A 27,749-nucleotide genomic window follows, 5' to 3' on the forward strand; every position below is an offset into this window, starting at 1 on the left:
TCTCTTGTATCTAGATGAGATGCTGGATGCTCACTAAACTTATTGTGACAATCATTTCATGATGTATCTAAGTCAAGCCATGATGCTGCACCCCTTAAACTTAAACAGTGCTATGTGTCAATTCTACTTCTATAAAACTGGAAGGAAAAAGAAGTGAAAGAAAACAACAATATATTAGATTTGTATACTTCACACCCACTACCATATCCTAAAAAGAAACAACTTTCAAAAAAATTTTAATTAAAAAATCTTCAGGACTTCCCTGGTGGCCTACTGGCTAAGGATTTGGCGTTGTCACTGCTGTGGTGAGGATTCAGTCCCTGGCCTGGGAACTTCAGCATGCCACGGGCATGGCCAAAGAAGTCTTCAAAGCTCCAATTCAGAAAATTAGATAGCCTAAGATCCAAGTCAAAATTAGTTTGACATTAAAAATGACTCTTCTACCAGCAATGCGTCCAATGTATAGCTCTTCCTGTGTTGCCTATTACTTTCAATTGTGCCATCTCCCCATCACATTAGAAGGAATCTTTGGTGCCATCGTCAACTCTTCCCTTTACCTTACTCCCCACATACGATCTCATCTTGTTCTATTACTCCCATGTCTCTGTTATATGTCTCTTTACATCCTTCCTGCTACTCATCTAATTCGCGCCTCTGGCAGCTCTCATTTGGAATATTTAAAATCAGCCTCTGCACAGTTCTGTCTCTCCTCTCTATCCTTTCCATTCTATCCAATGTACAAGCAGCCGGAGTCCTCCCTAATGACCTTATTACTCTGCTGAAAATCTTTCATTGGGGATTCGATGGCTTCAGAAAAAAAAAAAAAAAAAAATCCAGTCCCCGTCTATCATTTTCTCTCCCACTGTCCACACTAGAGCTTGAGCTTGAGCTGCCTGGGGTTACTTACTGTTCTCCCCCAAATGACATATTCTCTTCTACCTCCTTGCATTTGGCTCAGGAAGCTTTTTTGGACACAGAATGCATCCCCTCCACATCCTCACTTTTGAAATGGAGTCTTAAATGTCCACAGAGGTTTGGCTTACATGAAGGTTCTTCTATAAAACCTTCTCCAGTCTATCCAACCAGAGCTCATTCCTCTTACTTCCAATGGTGTGGTCTATACATCTAAATAGCACTCATGACCTTCTTCCTCATCGTTCTCTGGGTGTGCTCGGCGACATCTCTGACAAGACTACAAGCTCCTAGAGGGTAGAGATCATGCATTGTTCATCTTTGTGCCTCCACAGTACCTAGCGCAGTACCATGCTGAGTTAAATGCTCAATAAATGTGGAACTGAACTCAATAAACCTTCATTTAGCCGGAGGTAATTGAGAAGCAAGACTGTCAGGATTTATAATAAATTCGATCTTTGACTACAGCTGTGCTGTTATAATTGCTGCTTATTTAGAGAAAATAGTGAATGCATCTTTCAATCAAGCTTCGAAACTATAGTAACTATTCTAAGTTTGAATTACCTTATTAAGAAAATAAGTAGAACAGCAAGAACACTGAAATCTGTAGTAAAATGATGCCAATGAAGAAAGACCTTTTACTGTAGATTCAGCTGTACAACTTCAACCAATGAACCACAAAGGCAGTCTTTTTTTTTTTTAACCCAGAATATACAAAGGGTAATATTAAGCATATTAATGAAAACTAGCTAGGAGACACTGGGTAGAGCTTTAGTTCTTAATCAGTAAGTGCTCCTTGCTGCAGCTGGATTTGGATCTTCTCCCACTGAAGGGCTGAGTAGATGTGATCCAACTGAATTTCCAAGTCTGACAAAATCACAGCTTGGAAGTGGCCTGACTACTGGCAATTGTTAAGCACAGTAAATCCCTTCTCCTTCTATAACCCCCTCAAATGTCCTGCATTCACAACTTTTTTTTTTTTTTTACACCAGATGTTTTGTTAAAATTAACACATTCCTATCCAATGCATATTGAAAGGACTTCCCCCCCCCCCTGCATTCTGTTTAATTCCCAAATTGCTTATTCATTACACAGACAAATATTGGGTAGTATTTATTACAGGGGAGTGACAAGGAAAATCAGGCTCAGGACAGGGTGGGATCCATTCTGGGGTGAATATTCCTACCGACGATAAGTGCAGACAGGAGCCCGTAGAGAGGCTGCATCTCTCAAGAGGACTTTTTGAACTTGCTCATAAATACAATGAAGAAGGCCAAATCTTCTTCACTGGGAAAAGGGGGGTGAGGTACTGTTTTGTTTGCTGAATTCAAGTTTTATTTCTATGTCAACACAGCCTTTCTATGTGGTTTCATCTATTAACAGATTCAAGCACAGTTAACTAGATACTCATAACATGGCATGACATGAAGACATGACCCGGGATTGCTCACCTCAAACTCTGTGCCCCCCGAGGTGTCCAGCTGTCCCACAAAGGTCATTTCTGACAAACCGTCACTCACCCAAATCTTTTTAAGACTAGGAACTACAAGTAAAACTTCACAGCAATTGCCATCTCTGAGGCCATTTCTTACAAGGATTTAAAAGAAATACATGGACAGTAGTGCCATTGTGAATAAAATGTCCCTGGTGAAACAATTCTAATAAGCAGCCTTGTGACACCAAATGCTTTTAAGTTGTGATTGTGCACCACAGGTAATATATAGGACGTGAAATATCATTCTCACTTCCTTTCTTCAGGCTATTTCTGTTTCTCATTCATCTCATTTGTAGAATTAGTATATATAGGCTTTTCCATGCAGCACATTTTATTCTTTTATTTCAATTGTTTCATTTTACAATAGCAGAGCTTAACAGCTGCATCTAGGCTATCTAAATATTTTGTCTACCTAAAAAGCCTCCCGTAATTGTGTTCCTGTCCTTTATTAAATGACAACTGATGCAGTTATAAAGCAAATAATGAGTAAAAAACTCAATCTAAAATTATAAATAGAAAACAAAATACAGATAATGTCTCACCTTAGGTTACGCCTAGGTTCCTAAAAATGAAAGTAAATTGCTTTTGCAAAATAATCTTATTGTCCTAGGCTTTACATTTTCAGAGATCCTTTAATCCTCATTTCTCACTGCTCTTGCATAGGCTCCTAACATTTTCTTTAATTACCTTGCCCACCTAAGTAAACAAATAATTCAGTATGCTAAAGGAACTGACCCTCTTATTCAAACATTTATTTAGATCTATGCCTAATCCCCCACAGCTACTCAAGGGATACAAAGCTGTGAAAAATTTAGCCCAGGGTCCTCAAGGGACTACCCATCCAGGTAGGGAAGACAGTCATGTAAGAAACTAAGGACACTGCCAGGCAAGCTAAAGAAAGTGCTGTGACAGAAGCACCAGCATCGTGTCATGAGCACCCAAAGGAAGAAGCAGTCACTCCGGGGGTTTGAGGAAAACCCTAGGTGAATCCTCTGGGAAACAGAAGATGGAATCTGCAATGTGAAACCGTAGAAATTTTCTTTCTGGAAGGTTTTCTTAGTCTTGAACTTAAAATGGGATACACCTAGGGCAAGAGACAGGACAGCAGCAATCAACTCTGACATTAAACAATTCTGCAGAACTTCTGCTCTACCAGCCTCCAGACACCCTTTCCTCCCACCTCCTTGGCCTATGACGCAAGCCTACAAATGATACTTAAGTGCATTGTTTAGCCTCACTGACATCCCAAAGACTAAATATGTTACTAATTTCTGGGCGAGCATCTCCAAGCCATTTGCTGGTTTCTCTTCCTGTATCACTCATTTTCCAGGTTGCCATGATGAGTCGCTGGTATGTCAGATCTAAATATATGAAATGACAGCTTTTTATGCTGACAAAATTCTTAAAATCCTACTGAGAAACATGTGACATGGACAACGTACCAGCCAACAGGGCCAGCAAGTTTGTAATAATTAACAGGCAGTATACGAATATAAATTGTGAAAGGTATTTTCTGGTCAGGTTTTGAAGTGCCTCTCCTAAAAACTGGCTTCCAGTGATCTATTATTTGTTTCAAAGAAAAAAAGTTCTTAAACAGATCAAGGGCAAAAACCGAAGATATTCACAAAGCCTATAGTTCTAAAGTTTTTATTACTATTTACCTCAAAATCTAAAAAAAGATAATGCACCCATAAAAGACTCGTATACAATTTAAAAATCTTCCCTGTCTTTCAAATACTCAGATCCCCAAATCCCAGCTGCAGTAAGAGACACAATCTGGATCATTTTACTTTTTTAAGCCCTATGATCACAAGAAATCAAAGTTCGGTAAGATGGCTATAGTCCATGACTGAATACAAGTCTCTTCTGAAATCCCTTTTTTATTACTATAAGAAGAATGTCAGTCATGGATATATTTGTGCTCCATTTATAAAGCTGTTTCTTGTTTTGTAAGTTGCCCTAAGGAAATTTACACTGTAAAAATGACAACGAAGGCGATAAATTCAGCCTCAGTTACCTAGAAATTTGGAATTTGTTTCCTTAATTATCATGTCTAGGGAACAGACGGATTTCTTGCCCCCAAAATGATGTCTCCCCTTTGATGGGCTATAGAGAAGAGCAGAGCCAGGGCTTTTATCTTCTGTTCCCTTATGGCGAAGGCTTCCTCAAGCCCCTCAGAAGTCACAGTAGCTGTCAGTGGCTTATATGCCTGGCTAGAAACCTGAAGGCTGAACTAGTATGCCATGGGAACCTGCCGATGTTAAATGCAAATATTGCATAGAAAGAAATGGAGGCTTGAGAAGTGTATATCCCTGGAGAAAGATCAATTCTGATGAGATTATGGGAGTTCAGAACACCAAACTGGGCTGCGAGGATAGTTATAAAGAAACGAGGCACATGAGGGAGACATTGCACCACAGGAGGCGAAAGGAAAGAGAACCCAGGAGAAGTTGAGTAAGACTGCAATGAACAGGCTGAGGGTGTATGACAGAGACTTTGGAATACTGAGTTAAGAAACTGAGTCCCCACATGAAAAGTTAGCCAATGTTTGTTTTTCCTGTGAGCTAAGACCAGTGGATAGCAGTTGAGTTAGCAGAACAAATAGTTATAAGAAGCTTTCGTGGGAGAAGACAGAGCAATGTTACTGGAGGGGAACATTTCGAGTCAGACAGAATCCGGTTCAAATTCAGGGGGTGTCATGTATGAGCTGTCATTCAGCAAGTTATTGAACTTCTCTAGGCCCCGGTTCTCCCTAACTGTAATATAAGTGAAATACCTTCAACTTCAGGCAGTTGTTGGAAAGATTAACATAAGATACTTTGGACAGGTGCAGCACACCCACAAAAACAGAAGTTATTATTGTAATTAGGAAATATAACTAGTAGTATGTTGGAGGCATGTTTGGGGGGAAAAAAGGGAAACTTAAGAATAAACTTCAGATACATATATATTTGGATTTTGCTTCAGGCTTCTCTAACACTGATATTCTGTTACTCCTGTAGTTTTGGTTGAAGACCTCTAACGGCATGCTTCTTTTTTTTTTTGAAAATATGCCAAAAACTTGACCCAAGGCAGATAACTTGAGGGTGAGACGTTAGATTACAAAATGATCATTTTATTACAAAGGGCCTTAAAACTGTATGCTTCTTAAATCAAAGTAAAATAAGTAAATTTCCCTATTTTTATGGGTCCCTTCCATTGTGGGAATTGTAGTGACATTCCCTGGTGATGTCAGAAGATGCGTGTTCTAACTCTCACACAATTTTGTGTTACACTGTTGGGGGTACCAAAAGTTCTAGTGCCAGTTCCCTCTCAGAATCTATGGACTCCCTGGCCTAGCCAATTCCCAAAGTCTAATGCAGGCAGTGAGAGAAGATGTGATGGCAGCCGCTTCAAAGGTTTCAATAATGGGCCAGTTAAAATTGCTAAGGGTGGGTGGATAGGAGTCCGTTGTAAAGCTGTGCATCTTACCACTCCTAAACTTCTAAAGACTCAGCCATTACTCAGAGGGCTAGTTTGACCACTGCTGGTTAATGTGGCTTTCTATAAAGGATAAAGTGCTAAATACAGTCCATCTTTGACTTCTGGCATTTCAACTAAAGCTTTGTGGTAACTGGAGCTGTGGTGGTGGTTTAGAGGTGTTTAAAAATGGTATGGCTACTTAACTGGTAGTGAGTTCCAAGTCAATGGAGATATTCAGATAGAAACTAGATGCCCATTTCTTGGGATATTTTAGGAGAGAACAAAGCGTCTGATAGAGATGGGACTAGATGACTTCTGTGATGAGCATCAGTTCACGTTGTGCTTACTTCCATCACTTGTGGCACTTATAACAAGAGATCTACCTCATGTTAAGCTGCTTTCTAAAGTGTAATGGATAATGAGCCCCATCTTCTGGCTCGGTCTAACTCCAAGAAGCCTTAAACGACCCCTCTCACTACTGATCAGCATCGGCAACTGCTTCCAGCTCAAGTATACTGGCAGCAAGAGAAGGTGGCAAACCTAAGCTAACAGAAGCAGACAGAAAGGAAGGAGAGTAAAGACTGTTCTCAGGATCAAGTAAAGTTGCTACAGAGCCATGGGACTGGTTTTCGTTTATTTGCTTTGATGTGGCTGGTAAACCACTGCTGAGAGCAATTTCAAAAGGGAAGAGACAAACATGTAAAGTTAATCATTACAATCAATGTATTATTAATTGTTATAATAGAGCCCTGAACAAAGTGCTGTGAGCCCACAGAGATGGACCAACTTTGCTGGAGATTGTCAGGGAAATCTCAAAGAGGAAGTAATGAGCAAGCTGAGTCTTGAAGGATGACTAGGAGTTGACTGGCTAGAAATGGAAAAAAATCTTGTGGTTGGGAAAGAAGAGCCAGAGAGACACAAAAGACAGTATTTGGGAAGTGAATAATTGTGCATGGCTGGAGTGTGAGGTTAGGGCCTCGGATGCCTTATTTTTACGAAGGGTGGAAACAGGAGATGGAGAGTGGCAAGGGCAGACAAAGGATGGTGGCACTGTAGAACAGCAACTTTACTCTGAGTGAAATACAGGCTTTGGAATGACTTTGCTTTTACTCTAGGCAACATTGCGGGGCGGGGGGTGGTGTTCTTGTCTCAGGAATAAGGAATGAGGGTAATTGAGAAGTTCGTCATGCCAATGGGCACATCTGTGCCCATTTTGGCTGACGGGGTAAGTGTGCTGCTCTGAGCAGTAATACATGCTATGAAGAGGAAGATGCAACAGCATAGGCGGGCACATATGCTTAGAGCATAGACACGACTTAGTGAGCTGATACATGAGGCACAGGAACATCTCAATACACCGCAGAGGACAACTTAAAAATGCAGCCTTTTAAAAAAATGTGCTTTGAAAAAGAGCAATTACATTTTCTAACATATATTTGCACGTTGCGAATTTAACATACTCATCCTTTCACCACTGAAGTACTTGAGAGCTGCTTCAGCTAAAATCTACTATTACCTGAGTACTCCCATCCCTAGCCACTCCTCTTTAGTAGAGGTGGAAACTCAGGAAAGAGGAACTAATAAGCAATTTCTCCAGGCTGCTCTGAGGCCAGGGATCCAACCAGAGAGCTCTGCTTTTGTCCACAGCATTTTCAGGCCAGTTGAAACACAAACTGTGTTCTCAGTGCCACTGCTACTCTGAAGAGCTCTTTTTCCAAGGTCACATTAGAAAAAGCCCTTCAGAGGGCTTTTGAAAAGAAATTAATTTTTTTTTATGGCTGTACCCATGGCATATGGAAGTGTCTGGACCAGGGACTGAATCCACATATGGAAGCACCTGGGCCAGGGATTGAATCCAAGCCTCAGCTGTGGCAACGCCAGATCCTTTAACCCACTGCGCCAGGCCAGGGATCAAACCCACGCCTCTGCAGCAACCTGAGCTGCTGCAGTCAGATTCTTAACCCACTGTACCACAGCAGGAACTCTGAAATTAACGTTTTTTAACCTTCTCATTCTTTCCTTTTAGATTCAAAGCAATTATTATTGGAATTACTAGTAACTATTCATGAAAGAGACAAGTTTGGGGTACTCCAGATGCAGCATGTTTTTTGGTTTTGTTTTTTGTTTTTTTTTTTTTGTCTTTTTTTGCTATTTCTTGGGCCGCTCCTGCGGCATATGGAGGTTCCCAGGCTAGGGGTTGAATCGGAGCTGCAGCCACCGGCCTACGCCAGAGCCACAGCAACACTGGATCCGAGCCGTGTCTGCAACCTACACCACAGCTCACGGCAACGCCGGATCGTTAACCCACTGAGCAAGGCCAGGGACCGTACCTGCAACCTCATGGTTCCTAGTCGGATTTGTTAACCACTACGCCACCACGGGAACTCCCAGATGCAGCATGTTTTATATGCTGCGACGATGCTAAGATTCAGGGTGTGGTACTGAATCATACACATGTTCTTGTCTGAGTCCCCTTGTAATTCCCTGCCTAGGGCCTAGGGTACAGGCTGTGAAAGAGAGCAAAACAAAGCCAACTGGCCCAAATGAGGATTGAACCCATGATCTGAGGAGCAATATAAATTCTTAACCACAGTATATGGTTATTTCCTGCTCTTCATAATATCGTAACACAGCACCATTTATTTCAAAGGCTTAGCAACCTTCTCCCTACCTAGGTAAGCAAAGCAATTCTCCTTAGCTGGGGAGCAACGGTAGGTGGTCTCAGAAGAATGGCTTAGGTTTAAAGCAGCCTGAAGAATGGAGGAGAAATTCTCCTTCCTCCCATCCTTAGTGAAGGGGCAACGGTTGGAATCTTTTCAATCAGCTTTGTGAAACCTATAAAGCAATCCTGAAAGCAGCTGGGTATAGGAACAGGAAGTTGAGTTCCTATACCCAATCCCTTTACTTAAAGCTTCTGAAGGATTTATTTTATGGTTTTTTCTAATCTCTTTCACCACTCAGAAGAACACAAAGGGTGGCATTTCCTTTTTTTTTTTTTTTGCCTTTTTGCCTTTTTGCCTTTTCTAGGGCTGCTCCTGCAGCATAGGGAGGTTCCCAGGCTAGGGGTCGCATTGGAGCTGTAGCCGCCAGCCTACACCACAGCCACAGCAATGCGGGATCCGAGCCGTGTCTGCGACCCACACCACAGCTCACGGCAACGCCGGAACCTCAACCCACTGAGCGAGGCCAGGAATCCAACCCGCAACCTCATGGTTCCTAGTCGGATTCGTTAACCACTGAGCCACGACAGGAACTCCAAAGTTGGCATTTCAATGTATAAACTTAAAGAATAAGGGTTAAAAATGGGACAATAACATGCTAATAATCTGATTTGAATGATGAAGCCATATAGTTTTGATATATTTATTTGGCAGGATAGCTTTGTGAGTTGAAGTAAAATTGTAAAATTAATTTTAAAAGTTTACTGAACATGAGACCAATTGTAAATCTATACTTTATGAATCTAATGTATTTCTTCACTTTTAAATTTTAAGCATATGGAAAAAGTACATTTGATATTAAAAATACTTAGAGCTTTATTCTCAATAGAATGTATTAAATACTGGTTGTCACCTTTGAAAATTCTTAGCACCTATGAAATTCTTATTCCAATAGAATTTTTTGAAGTTATCATTTGTCCATGTCTATTTTATTTGTTATGTAGTATGTGTTTTACTTTATTTCGTTAACAAGAAGCAGCCCAGAAAATGTAGCTCTTATAGAATGAGACATATTGAATTTGCTCTTTATTTAGAAAGTGAGAGAGAGAGAGAGAGGATATACAAAATCTGGAAACTGAAGTTCCCATCGCGGCTCAGTGGTTAACGAACCCAACTAGTATCCATGAGGACGCAGGTTCGATCCCTGGCCCCACTCAGCGGGTTGAGGATCCCGAGTTGCTGTGGCTGTGGTGTAGGCCAGCAGCTGTAGCTCCAATTTGACCCCTAGCCTGGGAACCTCCATATGCCACGGCTGCAGCCCTAAAAAAAAGGAAAAAAAATACCAAAAAAAAAATCTGGAAATTGTTTCTAATACAGACATATTTATAATGCAAGATACAGGGCTAACAATAAGTGTTTAGGCTTTAAAGAACACCAAATTGTTATCAATCATGAAAAGGAAAGTTTTTCCAAAGGCTACTACTTTGGATATCCACAATGGAGGTACTTTAAAGTTTGAGGGAAGGGCAAAGATCACAAAGGAGGGCTCTGTTTCTTTTGCCTTTTAAGGAGAGCTTTTAAAAGCATCTGCTCGTGCTCACAAAATCTAAAAAAAAATTAATATTAAATTGCTGCACCAACCCCTCAACATTCAATTATTTTAGAATACTCAAATTACTAGCAAGTGCTAAGAGGGTATTATTTGCGTGATATTCTAGACCTGGATCATCACCCTAAGCACACATTGGTGTAAGCATCTTCTTTTTCCAGAACAGCAAGATACAAATCTGTTCTCTTATTCGTTCAAGTCCTAATGACTCAAATACGTTAGACATCTATAAGTAGACCCAGTATTTATTCTTTTAATGTTCAGACAAAAGTAAATATATTGTTAAGTGCCTACGGTATGATGTTAGACCACATCTAATATGATAATGATTTTGTACAATATTTGTGTTCTACTTAATCTTTACCACTACAGTCTTTCATCTGAAAAAATGAAGAATATCTCAAGCAATGATTCTCAGGAAAGGAGGAAGATATCAGTTTACTCGACTGAAATCAAATATGATTTTATGGGGACAAGAGGAAAGTGGAATTCAAACTATTAAGATAATCTTCTTCATTTGCCAAGCATCAGGGCTATAACCCAACTGGTTCTAGATACTCTTTGGTGAAGTACGTGTGTGTGTGCACACAGATGCCTATGTGCACACTCTTTTAAGTCTCTGTTTCTGAGGTTTTGTTTTTTTCCATAGGAAGTTTATTTTCTTCCCTTCAAAATACGTGTTACTAAAATCTCTCAAAATACTTATACCTTGTATGTGGTCACTTTGATAATACAATTTATACACATCCCTGTAATTTGTTCATTTTTTTTTTTGTCCACATAGTACCAAAAAGTGGTACCAAGTGTTTTGCTTTTACTCACAGTGAACTGGGGATGTACCAAATAAAATAATTTCACAAACTGCTTTAATTACATTTCTGCCTTTATCACAAATGTACACCATCTGTTCATCCACTGTCACCTGTTCCGACTCTTTGACAAACATCACTTTCTACCTAGGACTGAAATGACTCATATAACTTATCTCTCCTACTATATTACATACTCCTAAGGCAAAAAGTAGATCAGATTTATGGGATGAACTGTTTAAACATAATTAAGGGGAGAAAAAGCAGCCTCCTAGGAGCAAAAGGGTAAGGTTTGGAGACAGATGTAAGAATAGGGTCAATTTCTTATAGTTTACCTTCTCCCTAGGAAACACAAAACCCATGAGTTCTGACAGGGTGACAACCCATATTCAGATTCTCACACCGTCACTGTTTTACAGATGGCTTTTTCTGATTTTCTACCCAACAGCATTGTGCCTGTGGCTCTTAATCAAAGCAGCATAGGGATTCCAACTGGAGACTCTGAAGATGTGATAAGATTTCAGAATCTGATATACTCACTACGTGTAATTTCTGTGACCGGAGGCGCTAGATGAATTCAGATAATTCTCTGTAACTCAGGAGCCATCACCCAGACAGGGAGTGGTTCTTGCTCTTTAGTTTCTCTTGCCACATTCTGCTGGCCAGTTTTTGGCCACATCTCTGCACAGTAGCATGACCAAGGGATTAACAAAGGAGTGCATTAAACTAGAGGCTAAAATAAAGATTTCAGATTTCCACAGGTTATATTTAGCTGTGCTATTCTATGGATAATTCTGGGTAAAGGGCATAGAACCATCTAGGTTCCAAACTATACCTTGAATTAGATGCTTATAAAATCTCACAAACACTTAATTTCTCATTTGGTAATTTATACACTGAAACTAACAAATTAGGTATGTTTTAAGACTCAGGCCATGCTGCTTTTTGGAAATGGCAACAGAATGTAAATTGTGAATTAAGATAATTAATTTTTCATAGTGTTTTTGAAATATCCAGTTTAACTCTCTAAAAAGCATATTTTAGCCAGGAGTCTTGCCACAGACACTTGCCAAAAATAGTCTAGCCTTAACATCTCCATAATGAGCTTCCCTGACAATAGTGTACAGTCAGAAGTGACTCATGTACAGCTTTTCTTTTCATAAGAAAAAATCAATATGAGTGATGCTACCACTACCACGAGGACTGGGGAGGGGGGGGGAGCTTGCTTAAACTAATTATTCACAATGTGTCAAGTCTAGTTACCTAAAATAGTCAAGAATAAGAATGATCACAAAATCGTCTGCCTTGAAGGGGAAAAATATAATTATGCTGCCTACAACGGTTTTAAACCCATACTGTTTTAGAAAAATGCCAAATTACAACATCAAAATATAAAAGCAAATTTGGTTTACAATGAATCTACTTACACAGAAGTACCCAATGTAGCCAGGGCCTTTGAAAGAAATAAAGTAGGTCTGTTAGCTATTTCCAGTAACTCAAAAAGTCTAATAGCAAGTGAACATTTGTAACATATAAGCAATCATCATCTCTCTCATCTCTTCTCTCTCGCTCACGTACACACTCTCACGTACACACACCCTTACTCACACAACAACAGAACACATCACCTTTTATGTAGTCACCCTGTTGCCTAGAAAGGAATGAACCTCCCTTGCTAATTTCTCAGAATTAAGTAGTGCGACAGAGCAGCACAGTTCTGAATCAAGCTCCAGACACTGCCTGCACCTGCATAATTCCCTGCCAAGACATCGAAGTACAAACAAGTAGAGGAGAAGAAAAGAAAGATAGTCTTTTAAGTGTGATGATAGACCACATTCTTGTTTTATTAAATAAGAATACACCCATTAATCACTTGGATATTCTAGATAAATTATTACCAACTTGAACTTACAGAAAGGAATAGACCCACACTTCACTGCACATTTATTAACCAAGACAGTATGGAATCTTCTTTTACTGAGATGTTTGTGTTCATCTACATTAATTATAACTCTCTATAAAAATATATAATCTAAGTACTGAAAGAGAGGAAATAAATTTACCTTTGTTTTCTAATGGGCAAAAGCCATTAATGTAACTAGCTTAGTAAATACTAGAAATTATTCTCCAACTGGGACAAAGAATATTTCTACCTTGAAGTTTTGACCACTAATAAGCACATTAATTTGTGAACTATAATTTGTCACCATGGATAAACTTCTGTCGATAATTCTGAGCTCTCCATCCTGCTTCTTATTTGTTATAATCTTTCCTGCTTTTACTCACAGTCTCCAAGGCCAAGGAAATCATTGTCTATTAGTTTCATGTTGTAATTCTCACAAAGTTTTCCTGCTACCTACACAGAAACTATGTATTTTTATAATTGGGGGAAATCCTCAGCCTATTCAGGTCTTATTTCAGTCTACAATAAATCAAACTTTCAATTAGAAGAACATAAAACTTGACCATGACAAGTATTTTTAACTTTGTTTTTGTTTTTTGTTCTGGCTGCACCCACAGCATGTGGAAGTTCTGGGGCTAGGGACCAAAACCATGCCACAGCAGTGACCCAAGCTGCTGCAAAGACAATGCCAGATCCTTAACCCGCTGCACCACAAGAGAAACCAGTATTTTATTTTTAGTATTATAATTTTTTCTTTTTATGGCCACACCTGCAGCATATGGAAGTTCCTGGGCTAGGGGTCAAATCAGCTCTGCAGCTAAGGCCTATGCCACAGCCACAACATCACCAGATTCGAGCTACATCTGTGACCTATGCTGTAGCTTGGGGCAACATGGAATCCTTAACCCATTGAGCAAGGTCAGGGATTAAACATCTTCACAGACACAATGTCTTGACCTGATGAGCCACAATGGGAACTCCCAGTATTTTAATTTTAAAACAGTGTATTTATAAATAAAAACTTAATCCAGGATAGGAATTTCATTTAAAAAGTACTTGGCCATTTCTAACATTTAGGTTTTAGAGATTAAGGGACCACAAAGAAACTAGATCATTGTCTTCTATAAAATGCTTAGTTTTTTTTCCCCCCTTTTTAGGGTCGCACTCACAGCATATGGAGGTTCAGGCTAGGGGTTGAATCAGAGCTACAGCTGCTTGCCTACACCACAGCCACAGTAACGCCAGATCCAAGCCACATCTGCAAACTACACCACAGCTCACATCAACACTGGATCTTAACCCGCTGAGTGAGGCCAGGGATAGAATCTGCAACCTCATGGTTACTAGTCGGATTTGTTTCCGCTGTGCCACAACAGGAACTCCAAAACAGTTAGCTTTTTAAAAGAAGAATGGGCACTCATATGGATTTCTGCATGCCCATGTTCACAGTAGCATCCTGTGCAATAGTCAAAAAGTGGAAGCCACCCAAGTTTCTATGCATGGGTGAATGGACAAACAAAACGTGGTAGATGCATTCAACGGAATACTATTCAGCCTTAAAAAGTAAGGCAATTCTACTATAGATGTGATAAATTCATTTGAGTAATAAAAAAAAAATGAAAAAATAAAAATAAAAAATAAAAAGTAAGGCAATTCTAACACAGGCTACAACATGGATGAACCTGGAAGACACTATGCTAAATCAAATAAGCCAGTCACAAAAGGACAAATACTATAGGATTGATTCCACTTACGTGAAGTACCTAGAAGAGTCAAATTCATAGAGACGGAAAGTAGAATGATGGTTTTCAGGGGCTGGGGGAGAGGGAAATTGGAGGTAGTGTTCAGTGGGTACAGAGTTTTGCTTGGGGAAGATTAAAAAGTTCTGGAAATGAATGGTAGATGGTTGCACATGAGTGTGAATGAACTTAAGGCCACAGAATTACACACTTAATCTTGCTTAAAATGGTAAATTTCATGTTATGTATATTTTACAATAAAAAATAGAGTACAGCTGAGTAACATCCTGAAAACCGAACAATAATCTATCCAGTCGCAGATGAAGAAGACAGTGAGTGACCTGACATCTGAATCCTTTTAAAAAGAAATCTGGGAGTTCCCGTCGTGTTGCAGAGGAAATGAATCCGATTAGGAACCATGAGGTTGCGGGTTCAATTCCTGGCCTTGCTCAGTGGGTTAAAGATCTGGCATTGCCGTGAGAAAAAAAGAAATCTATACCTGTTGAGTCTTTAATTTCACCGTTTTATTTTTTGTTTTGTTCTCTCCTACCATTTTATCCCAAACCCTCTAAGTTCATTTGATTCTATTTATAAGTTTTATGATTTCTGGGTTTTAAGACCTGTAGACCAGACTACAAGAATCACCAATTGTTATGGTCAGAAGAACTGTATTCTTCTTGAAATCTAGTTCACCATCTACATGGAGCCAAAGAACACAATTTCATATCATACAGAAGTATATTTTTTTGTAATACAACCATTATCCTTTTCTACAATATTAATCAAAATTGATTTTCTCCACACTAGTCTATGCAACCCTGAGTTATATACTTGTTGTAAGTCCATCTATGGATTTTCTGGAATTTAAAATAATGTTCTAAAATTTCAGTCTTAACTCCTAATTAGAATATCTGAAGAATTATTGACCCATGATTTATACAATTGATAGGAACCTACTTTCAGGTTCATTATTTTCACAACAAAGCTGTGAAAATACATTCTCAGAAATTTTTATTTTGTCTTCTTTTTTTTTTTTTTTTTGGTCTTCGTGCAGCATATGGAGGTTCCCAGGCTAGGGGTCTAATCGGAGGTGTAGCTGCCAGCCTATGCCAGAGCCACGGCAACACCAGATCTGAGCCGCATTTGCAACCTACACCACAGCTCATGGTAACACCGGCTCCTTAACCCACTATACGAGGCCAGGGATCGAACCTGCATCCTCATGGATGCTAGTCGATTTGTTAACCACTCAGCCAGGACAAGAATTCCTATTTTATCTTATCTTAAATGTAGCAGTTAAGAGCTTGGACTTTGAGGTCAGATGGTGTGGGTTTGAATCCTGTTTCTATCACTTACTAGATGTATCAGTGGGTAAATTATTCAAATTCTCTAAGTCTCAGTTTCCTCATTTTTAAAATATGGATATAAATACCTAAGCGTTGTTTTGAGGACCATTCATATAAAGCTCCTCTGCAGTGTCTGACATGTAGCAGGTTCTTAATAAATGGTAGCTATTAATACCACTAATAACAACAACACGTAGAAATGACAAGTGCCCTATGGGACTGAAAAATATTATATTGCAACTTTTTAAAATGATGCCACAGTTTTGACTCTAAAATGAATCCAGAAAAAAAAAGCAACAGTACGTTTTAAGACTTCTTTGTTCATCTCTTTCAAATACTTCACTCTTATCATCATATTAGGCAAAAGAAATTAAGCCAAACAAAAACAAGAAGAGCAGGTACCTACATGTATATACACAGACACAAACACATATCTCTCCAATGCGCTGTATACAAATTAAGGAAGTTGCATAGAAACATGGGGAAAAGAGTTGAAAAAACAGGAGGCATCATAAACTACAAAGAGGGTAATTACATATACAAATATAGGCAATTTCTAAGTTCAACCGTTTAAACGATTCATTCAGAATCACATTATTGTCAGAAAAAAATATACTATAACCCTTCTAGTAACTACCCTAGGGCACAGATCCACAAGTCCAGAAAAATTGGATATTTTCATCCTTTATTTTATCCATGTAGACAAAAGAATATCATATTTTCTTTAAATAAAATCAAATTACTACTATAGTTATGACTACTAAGGATTTCTAAAGTATATAATATTTGATACTGGGATTTCTGCCACAGTTTCATTAGAGAGTACAAAGGTTTTCTATACTATCGACTTGGACTCAACTATAAAGAAAAATGGAAATTTCATAACAGACTTCTGTTTCTAAAGATGTGTTCCTTGAACACTAATGGCATAAGACACGAGGGTGGGAGGATAAAAGGGTTCTGCAGTCTGAAAGTCTGGGAAATGCTACATTCTGTATCTCTCAGAGATTCTCCACACTATTAACATAAAAGGTTCGGAGAAATCCTGCAGTGAGCAGAGCTGTTTAAATATGTTTAACCAATGTTCCCAAAATTCATTTGGACATAGAATTATTTTTTCAAGCAAGACCAAGGAACCAGTATTCCTCATAATACCTTATTTTAGGAAATATATAATAAATTGCCTTTTATTAGCTATTAAAAGAGTAATTTCATATGCACCTGTCCCAAAAAGATAGTCACTGGCAGAGTTTGCTCAACTCCCAAAATGAGTCCATGGTATTTTATGACAGGGACAAAAATCTAACATGCCTAGACTTGCATTTGTACTATCTTTAGCAAGTTGTGGTTATTTCCAGAATATGTGTTTCAACCGCCTTACTGCCTGTATATTATTAATCAAGTCCAAACACTCAATTTCTAATACCTGTGAAAATTTAAGCATGAAAATGACCCTCCAAGCCTTTGCTTTTCTTTCTGGGCTTCAGTGTAAGCCAAGAAAAACCCTATAGCTGTGAGCTACATCTTCAAACATAAGAATACTAAGCTCAGTTACCAGCATTTTATTAACTGGTGCTATGCTGCATTTATGCAGTTCTATAGTAAAATAATGACTCTTCTACAACATTAATCCTGAAGCAAAATACTGGTTGATTATTACTTCTTTTCCTTGACATCCCCCTAATATCCCTATTAACTTTATAGAACAAAGTACTGTAATTACTACTTTATCTATTGGAGATTGAGCAACTTGCCAAGTACCAATAGTCAGCAGGGACCAATTTCTTGTTGGACAGACACTGTGCCTATTACAACTATAGAAATTGCATCAGATAATCGCCCTGAAATATGAACAAAAACAGGAAATTCCTTTACTAATAGCTTATTATTTAAGGAACTTTCTTCTTTTGAAATAATTTGGAATACAATTTGCTAGAAATCTAAACTTGAACCAAAAAATCCAATGGCATGCTAGATAGCTTTTTGTGAGTTCAGAAATTAAGAACAAAGTCTTAACAACTATAATGATGCATTCATTACTTTGTCCTTGTGTTAGATGAAACGAAATAAGTAACCTACAATTAATTCTGGGTAAAGTGTGAATGTGAATGATTAATGCAGCCAGGCTATAGCATCACTTTTTTCTTAGGTTCTCCCTCCATCTCCAAAGGTAAACAAAAGTGTAACAAAGCGTGTGAGATGAAATAGACATCAATTTTTGAAAAAGCCTAACAAAGAAATTCACAATGACTGTTATTATGGAAATAATACATTTAAATAACCCACAGATATTTGGTCATTGATTTTCAAGTTATACAAAATAAGCCAGCCAATTGAAAGAGAAAAACACTTTAAAACATCTATGGCAGAATACATGTAATCACAGCATTTTATATTATGTTAATATATATCAATAACATTTTACCAGAGATAAGGCAAATGGTCTAAGAGAAGAAAAAAATCTGACATGAGAGAAGTCAAGAATGTTGACAATTCAGTAAAGGAAAAGGAGTTAAAGTATCAAGTTCAAGCTTCATAAGTTTTTTTTTTTTTAATGTAGAAGCAGAGGTAACAAAAATTGGTCTTCACCTGGTAAGTGTGTACTCCCTGAGTCCTGAATGCAAATTCATGGCAGAAAAAGTACCTATGCATCCACGCAATCTTTTGTCTCGACCAATCTTCCATGTTACAAACAGTGGGCTGTAATGGAAGATAAAAATAGGGTAAATCAATCAATTCAATTCAAGGAAGTATTTGTTGAATATTTACTATATGCAAGATTAGGTGCCTGAAGACCAGATGACAGGCCTTCCGGGGCATAGAGTCTGGCCCAATAGGATTACATTTAGCAACAATTATAGCTATGCTGTTTTGAGTATCCTATATGTTAGGAAGCCCAATAGACGTTTTCAACATTTTATATATATATTAATCCTCATCAACAACTCTAGGAGGCTGATACTATTACTCATATTCCGATTTTACAGATGAGGCAGTCCCACAGCTAACACGTCATCAAGTAGGAACTCAAAATTGGCCAGTCTTGACTATAGAGCTTTTACTGCCTGATTCCTCATTTTAAACCTCAAGTCACTGATTCCTAAATCTAGTCTGGAAAATCAAGGGAAAAAAAAATCAACAGACTCAATCTGAACACTTACTGAATGTATGGGGGGCAAAGCACTGTGAAAGGTACTACTAGAGATACAAAATTGCCTAAGACAGAGTCTTTGGTCTCTAGGAGCCAGTACAGGAGGCAGGCATGTTCAGGCTAACACAAGGCAAAAGGAAGTAAGTGCTATAAACCATGTCTAAAATGCCAAAAACTAGGCTACTGGGATAAAAGAAAATTTAATTGAGTTGTATCATCTTCAGCTTGGCCTAGACAAATAAGAAGAGTTTGGAGAAAGAGGTGAAGGACAACAGCAAATATTAACAAAGTAATACCCTGAAAGCAGACAATTTATTTTAATTTTTAGATAAAATTATTGCTGATAAATACAATTTCTCAAGCACCAAATAACAAAATGTCAATTATAATAAAATGACAAGAAAATAATTTAGTTGCTTTGTGTTGCTTTGAGAAGGTAATTTTAAGAAGGTAGTTTTATGGAGTTCCCATTGTGGCTCAGTGGTTAACAAATCCGAGTAGGAACCATGAGGTTGCGGGTTCTATCCCTGACCTTGCTCAGTGGGTTAACGATCCGGCGTTGCCGTGAGCTGTGGTGTAGATCGCAGATGCGGCTTGGATCCCGAGTTGCTGTGGCTGTGGCGCAGGCCGGCGGCTACAGCTCCAATTAGACCCCTAGCCTGGGAACCTCCATATGCCCTCAGAGCGGCCCTAGAAAAGGCAAAAAGACAAAAAAAAAAAGAAGGTAGTTTTAAATGAAGTTTAATATGGTAATTTGGATTCTGTAGCAAAGCACTGACTGTATCAACTAATGGTTACATTTAAAAACAATTATTTTCTAAATAGAAGCAACATTTGTCAGTTTTTATGAATTAGATTAATCTATACATTTGGGGACATATTTTGTAAAAAGATTAATACCCTACAATTGAGGATGGTTCCTGTTAATGTGAGTATTCACAGTATTATTGGTATAATACGTTTCTGCTTTCTAAAAATTTAACTTTTATGGGGATATACCGCATGTCATATATTTTGTATAATAGGCTGTTGAGTTGGAGAACACATTCCTTATTTAAAGTATTCTCTAATCAGTCATCAGCAGTTAGGGGAAAAGATACCCTGTTCAAGCACTTCAATCACCCACCTCAAACATTTAAATTGTGCTGTGTTCTGACGAGTAACCACAATGACAGACAGGTTCCCAAATAAATAATGTATACAAACCAGGGAGCAATACTAAGAATTACCGCCTTCCGAGAGCTGAATGTCCAGAGGCATTGAAAAAGATGACTATAAGGCCAAGTTTTGTCAACGTTAGTATTCACATGCTGGATGACCTACACTAAAGGTACTCAAATAAAAAAGCCAAAGGTAAAGTCCAGGATTCTTTTGCTCTCGACATCATATGTACTAACCATCTTCTAACTTGAGACAAGATTCTAATGTTCCAGTTGAAATTTTTCACTAATTGCTCTTGACTAGCAGCTGATCAAGAAGTCAAGAATCAGATGGGATGACTTTCTCAGCAATTCTTCTATTTTTCATACAAATACTAGTATCCTAAAATTCACACACACTTTGTCTTTAAAGATGAATTCCCCCACTTCATTTTTCACTTTCTAATTTGGCAGACTCAATGTCAGCAGCCATTAAATGGACAGTAAGGTATCAATCCTCTTCCATAACAATGCTTATACAAAAGATCTCTATGTAAGACAGGTTCCCTCGGCAGATTTAGAACAAAGTGGAGCATACTGTAACATACATAATAGCATGTCTTTAAAATACCATGATGGCTTCTCAATAACACAGAACTAAGTGGTATAGTGTCTTCCTCTGTGACTTGAGTGGGAAGCCTAAAAGTATGAGTGAATTCATTTCCTATCGAAAATATAAAAGTCAGTTAAAAGTACTTTACCTTCATTCCTCTTATTTATCCCACTAAGATAGCTATGGACATTATTCTTACCATAATCCTACCTCCTCAAGCAAACATTTGAAATTTGTAGAGTAATAAAAAGAACACTACTAAACACTACATTATGAAATAGGTTGGCGGACATTCAAACACTTAGTGGGAGAAAGGATGACAGTTTCTTATTATGCTGTACTAAGGATGAAGGGATGATTCACTCAGAAAGTAGGATGCTAGAGAATAAGCTGCATTTTGCCAGGCACTCCATAATAAACAAGGGCATAGAGATGCAAAAGTGCACAACACTTTCAGGGACCAGGAGGTAATCTGACAGTCTCGATAACTTGCTATGGTCTCCTCCCTACTTAACATCCTATGAATTTTAGGCACTGTTGAGTATATGTTCTGAAGAGCCCTCAAACAGGTAAAGCAGATGCAGAATCACCTGTAGTCTCCCTGTTCCTTACGTGCCCCAGGCAACATCCACTTTGCAGACTGGTATTGCAGGGAAGTATCTGTGTCAAAGATGGGAGGAATTGCTACGTGACAATCTCACTGTGTTTAGGACAGATGCCTGAAGATAGAAGAAATCAGACTTTTGATCAAATGAAACTATTCCTTCAAAGTCTGAGACTCTGATTTCTCATTTACAGATGCTCTTCCAATGTCTTTTATAAAGAACATGTAGGAGTTCTCTTGTGGCTCAATAGCTTAAGGATCTGGTGGTGTCACTGCAGCGGCTTGAGTGGCTGCTCTGGCGCAGGTTCAGTCCCTGGCCTGGGAACTTCCACATGCTGCAGGAGTGGCAAAAAAAAGGGGGGGGGGATTTTTTAAAACTCAAAATATCTAGAAGCAACATTTGATGGGGAAAATAATTTGGGAAGTTAAGCATTTTAAAGTAGACTGAAATAGAATAAACATCACTGACCGCAAGAGATTGTATCTTGTGGTGATAACTACTTTATACAGGGAAATGACTATGGGAACATTCAATACATATTATCTAAAAATAGCAACAAAATTTTTCTTTTCTCAACACACAGAGGGACGAAATAGGCAATTTCATTCTTAAATGTGTTATTAAAACATGTATGAGTTCCCCAAAGGAATAAGACATCAGCATAATCAGAGACAGATCAAAGTTGAAAAGGGGATTTGAGCCTGTTGAGAGGAGCTGCTTGCTGAATGACAAGGAAAAAAGGAAAACAGTTCCCTAGTAAGACAAAGAGTCAATGTTTTTGGAAAATGCTTTTACCATATGGTTTGAGGCCACCTACATACATTGAAAAAAATACTACAAACTAGAAAGGGGCTCAAAATGAAATGAAATATTAATGGAAATGTTTATCTGAAGGTAACCAGACATCGCTTTTTAAGGTATTTTCCTATTTCTAAACAGATTTTGTGCCACTTAGTTCTGAGAAATGTTTGGAGGAAGGTAAAGTCTCTCCATTTTTCCAAGTCTATAGACAGGAACAGGAAGTAACCATCTAATCTAGGGTGAATCCTCCCTGCCAACTGGAAGCCAATACCATCAGGTCAATATAATAGTTCTCAGGAGAAATGGAGTTGCATGGAATCAGCAAAAGTCCAGAAAACCAATGTAAATCTGAACAGGGTACTTGCCAGTCTAAGCTGCATACCACTTCCTGTGCCCCTCTTCTGAAACTATTCTATTGACACAGACCAGGATGGGTTAGAAATAGGTTTGTGATGGAGGGGTACGACTATGAAAAAAAGTGTATTTACTTAATATTTTATCATAAATCCTATCTCCTCTGCCATACCAAGGCAAAAACGAGAGGTTAAAAAATAGCCTTTGGCATTTGCAAGCCCCTACTCTGGCAATTTGCTCTTCTTTAGATTCTTTCGAATGAGATTGGTAGGCAGTAACAGTAACAATATAATATCAATCTCCACCAATACACTAACTACTACTACTATAACAGGGATATTCAACAAGATTATTTACACTGTAGGTAGATATGGGACAAGAGAGGAACCCTCTAGCTTGGTTCTTCTGCCATCAAATAATGATTGCTTGCCAACTGAACTCAGGCTCCTCACCAACTTAGCTCAAAAACCCAGGAGTTCCCATCGTGGCTCAGTGGTTAACGAACCTGACTAGCATCCATGAGGATGCAACCCACTGGCCTTGCTCAGTGGGTTAAGGATCTGGCGTTGCTGTGAGCTGTGCTGTAGGTCACAGACATGGCTCGGATCCCGAATTGCTATGGCTGTGGAATAGGCTGGCAGCTACAGCTCTGACTGGACCCCTAGCTGGGCACCCTCCATATGCTGCAGGTGCGGCCCTAAATAGACAAAAGACAAAAACAAACAAACAAACAAAAAACACTTAGCTCAAAAATCCAACTATAGATTACTCATAACAGCCAACTCAATACCATCATTTCCCAGTATCTAGAAGTTCAGAGAAAAACAGAGATGGCAGAGTCTTCTTGCTACAGCCAAGTTAAAACCTTTCATGTCCTATTTCAACACAAAGAAGCTACGTATCTCATTTCCAAACTATACAAACAACAGATACAATTTATAAAAATATATTTGATAATGGCTAAATCCCCTATCGGTCTGATCGAGCTGCCATAAGAAAATAATCTCAAAACAAAATAATAAGACTTGGCTTAAACAACAGAAATTTATTTTCTCACAGTTCTGGAGGATAGAAAGTCCAAGATAAGGGGTCTAGTAAGGTTCTGTTTCTGAGCGCTCTTTTCCTGACCTGTAGATGGCTGCTAAATCTTCACGTGGCCTTTCCTCTGAGTTTCAGAAAGAGAGTGATGATGCACATGAGCTCTCTAGTATCTCTGATAGGAACACTAATCCTACTGCTTCGTGGCCCCATCCTTATGACCTCATTTAACCTTAATTACTTTGTTATAGGCCCTATCTCCAAATACAGTCACATTGGGGGGTTAAGGTTTCAACATATGAATTTTGTGGGGACACAGTTCAATCCATAGCAAACCTATAACAAAAATTCTAGCACATAGTTCAAACTTCATGGAGTGAGGTATCTTAGGTTATTAGCTGAGAGAGCCTTTAAGAGATTACCTATTTCCTCTTCACTTTACAGGTGAAAACCAAAAAGCTATCCAGGAAAACTAAATGCATGGTCAATTGGTTAGTATCAGAACCTGGCTAGTTCTCCAAATTTTCTAGCTACAGATTTAATTTTTTTCCCTCGGTATTGGGGGAAAACTGTGAGTTACAGCAACCTAGATGTCTTCTAAAGTACCAGAGAATTGAAGTTCCCTGGTGCCCTAGTGGTTAAGGATCCAGTGTTGTCACTGCTGTGGTACAGGTTCAATCCCTGGCCCAGGAACTTTAGCATGCTGCAGGCACGGTTGAAAACAAAAACAAAAACAAAAAAACAGAGAATAGGAAAACTCCATGAATACTACACATTACCACATGGGTGAGCACAAGCACAGATCCCCTTCTCTTCTCAGATATTAGCTGAGAAGATACCAGGACAAAGTGAAAATGCTGGATCAGCCTAGAAACACTAGACCCAATTTGCAAGCTTCTGTACTATTCTCATTAGAAGCCCAAAGCAAAATCTATCATTTTATCTTTGATAGTCTCCCAACACCCTTTCTGATTCCCTTGCAACCTTATTTTTTTTTTTCCTGTGCCTAGCCAGCCTTCATCGGCCTTTGTCATACTCAGCATATGGAGGTTCCCAGGCTAGGGGTCCAATAGGAACTGTAGTCACCGGCCTACACTACAGCTCACGGCAACGCTGGATCCTTAACCCACTGAGAGAGGCCAGGGATCGAACCTGCATCTTCATGGATGCTAGTCGGGTTCGCTAACCACTGAGCAACGACAGGAACTCATTATTATTTTCATTTTTAAAGCCCCAAAATAGATGAGAACAGCTACCTGCATTGGAAAAAAAATGCTATATTTGCACATGTTTTAATCTTGTAACTTTACACCACAGTGGGTATTAAATTTAATATATGGTTGCATTTATTAGGGTTAAATATCTGTGGCTTTTTTTTCCTGATAACAGGAACAAACCACAAATCTTTACTCTCTGAAAATCTAACTCATAAAATAAATTTAAATGACAAATTGCTATAGATTTCCAAAATGAAATAATTTATCTTTGGAATTTCTTTTCTGAAACCATTAGTTCAAAGAGCTTTAAAGTATGAGACTCAGCCTTTACTATGAAAAGAATTAATTATCTTAATATAAAACAGACCAGGCCAAAAAAGATCACCTTCTACTGAAGTCCTAAAATTTCTAAACTCAATATAAGCAAAACTAAGAGAACTAGGAGAACTAGATCCAGGGGATTTAGAATGAATATTGATTGATACAGTCACTATTTACTTTTTCATGCCATTAAAAACTTTCATGGAACTGTGTTTTAATACTTCCATTTGACTATTTGCATGCTGGACAGTCAGGGAATTCATAACACTTAAAACAATGAAAACAACTAAAGGGTCTTTTTGTTGTTGTTGGTTTGGTTGGGTTTGGGTTTGTCCCTCTATCTTACCTCCCCAGCTTATGACTTATCTTCTACCATCTTGTCCTAGGAAATAAATATGCTGATTGATTTAAACACTAATCTAAAAACAGCTGGAACGTTATTCGGCTTCCTTATTCTAGATTTTTATCATGTTTCCCATTCCAAGGAGATCTCAAGTAATGTGCCAGCTTAATAAGTAAGACCAGCAATAAAACTGTGATGTACTTGTTTTTCACATGTTTTCTGGGTTTAGAAAGGTAACTGTTGATTTTAAGGTCCTTGTATTGGATTACTTGCTCCTTTAGGAGAAAGGAGCTGGATAGACTCAGCTTGGCAGCAGAAATTCAGCAAGCCTTTTTCATTTTAAGGAGAAGAAAGGGAGGATTTGAGGACAAAGTACTCAACTGAGACCATATTTTGTATCAGGGCAGCTTATGTCGCCTTTGCTTTTTTCCCTCCCCCTTCTCTTTTACCTTTCAGAAAACATTTCAACCTCTCAAGAACCTCTACCATGAAATATCCAAGAGATTAAAGGGTTTCTTTTTAAAACACGGAATTGACATCCTCACCTCCAGAGTACTTCTTTTTAAAAATCAACTTTATTAATTTACATACAATAAAAGCACCCATTTTAAGTGTAAAATTCAATGAATTTCGACAAACGTGTACACAGGTAACCTAAAACCACAATCAAGTACAGAACATTTCCATCATCCCAAAGAGCTCCCTGTGTCTCTTTGCAATCAATCCCCGCCCCACACTCTTGGACCTTGGCAAACACTGACCTGCTACTGGTCCCTATAGCTTTGCCTCTTTTAGAATTTCATGTAAATGAAATCATCTGATATGCAGTTTCTTGTGTGTACCTTCTTTCACTTAGAATAATACTTTTGATATTCATTCATATTGTTCGGTCCTTTTTGAGTAATATTCCGCTGAGTGGATATACCACAATTTGTTTATCTACTCACCCACTGACGGATATTTGGGTTGCTTCCAGTTTGGGCTATTATAAATAAAACTGCTATGACAATATTATTTGTATTCAAGTTTTTGTGTGAACCTCTTAGGTAACTACCTACAAAGAGAATTGCTGGGCTATGAGTAGGCGTATGCCTTATCAGAAACTGCCAAACTTTTCCAATTGCTTATACCAATTTCCAGCGGCTGTACTAATTACATTCCTACCAGTATTATATGAGTGTGCCAGTGGCTCCACAGCCTCACCAACACTTCGTGTTGCCTTTTTAAAAATTCAGGAGTTCCCGTCGTGGAGCAGTGGTTAATGAATCCGACTAGGAACCATGAGGTTGCGGGTTCGATCCCTACCCTTGCTCAGTGAGTTAACGATCCGGCGTTGCCGTGAGCTGTGGTGTAGGTCGAAGACGCGGCTCGGATCCTGCGTTGCTGTGGCTCTGGCATAGGCTGGCAGCTATAGCTCCGATTCGACCCCTAGCCTGGGAACCTCCATATGCCGCGAGAGCGGCCCACGAAATAACAAAAAGACCAAAAAAATAAAAATAAAAATTCAAATTAATATGTAGGGATATCTCATTGTGGTTTTAATCTTAAGCTCTCAGATAACTAAGGAGATGGAACAACTCTTCAAGTGCTTAGTATAATTCACATATCTTCACTTGGAAAGGACCTGGATTGTATTTCTCCTTTTTATTAAGATGTAGGTTTTAAAAATAAATATTCCAGGAGTTCCCATCGCGGCACAGTGGTTAACAAATCCGACTAGGAACCATGAGGTTGCAGGTTTGGTCCCTGGCCTTGCTCAGTGGGTTGGGATCCAGTGTTGCCGTGAGCTGTGGTGTAGGTCTCGGATGCATCTCGGATCCCCGGTTGCTGTGGCTCAGGTGTAGGCCGGTGGCTACAACTCTGATTTGACCCCTAGCCTGGGAACCTCCATATGCCGAAGGAGCGGACCTAGAAAAGGCAAAAAAAAAAGACAAAAATAAATGAATAAATAAATGAAAATACATATTCTGGAAACCAATCTTTATCACATATACATATTGAAAATATAATTTTCTAGTCTGTGGTTTGCCCTTTCATTTTATTAATGGTATCTTTTGAAGAAGATATGTTCTTAATTTTGATAAAGTTTATGTTTTTCTTTTCTTTCTTTTTTTTGCTTTTTAGGGCTGGACCCGTAGCATATGGAGGTTCCCAGGCTAGGGGTCGAATCGGAGCTGCAGCTGCTGGCCTACATCACAGCCACAGCAATGCCAGATCCAAGCCATGTCGCCA

At 38.7% G+C, this 27,749-nt stretch overlaps 1 protein-coding gene across 1 annotated transcript in view; it reads right to left on the reverse strand.

The window, feature by feature from the left end:
• Positions 1 to 27,749, reverse strand: part of AMMECR1 (AMMECR nuclear protein 1) — a 112,110-nt gene that overhangs the window by 40,500 nt on the left and 43,861 nt on the right. The window contains exon 2 of the mRNA XM_047764146.1: positions 18,525 to 18,635. Coding sequence (XP_047620102.1) covers positions 18,525 to 18,635 — 111 coding nt within the window. The remainder of the gene's footprint in view (positions 1 to 18,524; positions 18,636 to 27,749) is intronic.

This window comes from Phacochoerus africanus, chromosome X, assembly GCF_016906955.1.
Source record: "Phacochoerus africanus isolate WHEZ1 chromosome X, ROS_Pafr_v1, whole genome shotgun sequence".
Taxonomy (NCBI): Eukaryota; Metazoa; Chordata; class Mammalia; order Artiodactyla; family Suidae; genus Phacochoerus; species Phacochoerus africanus.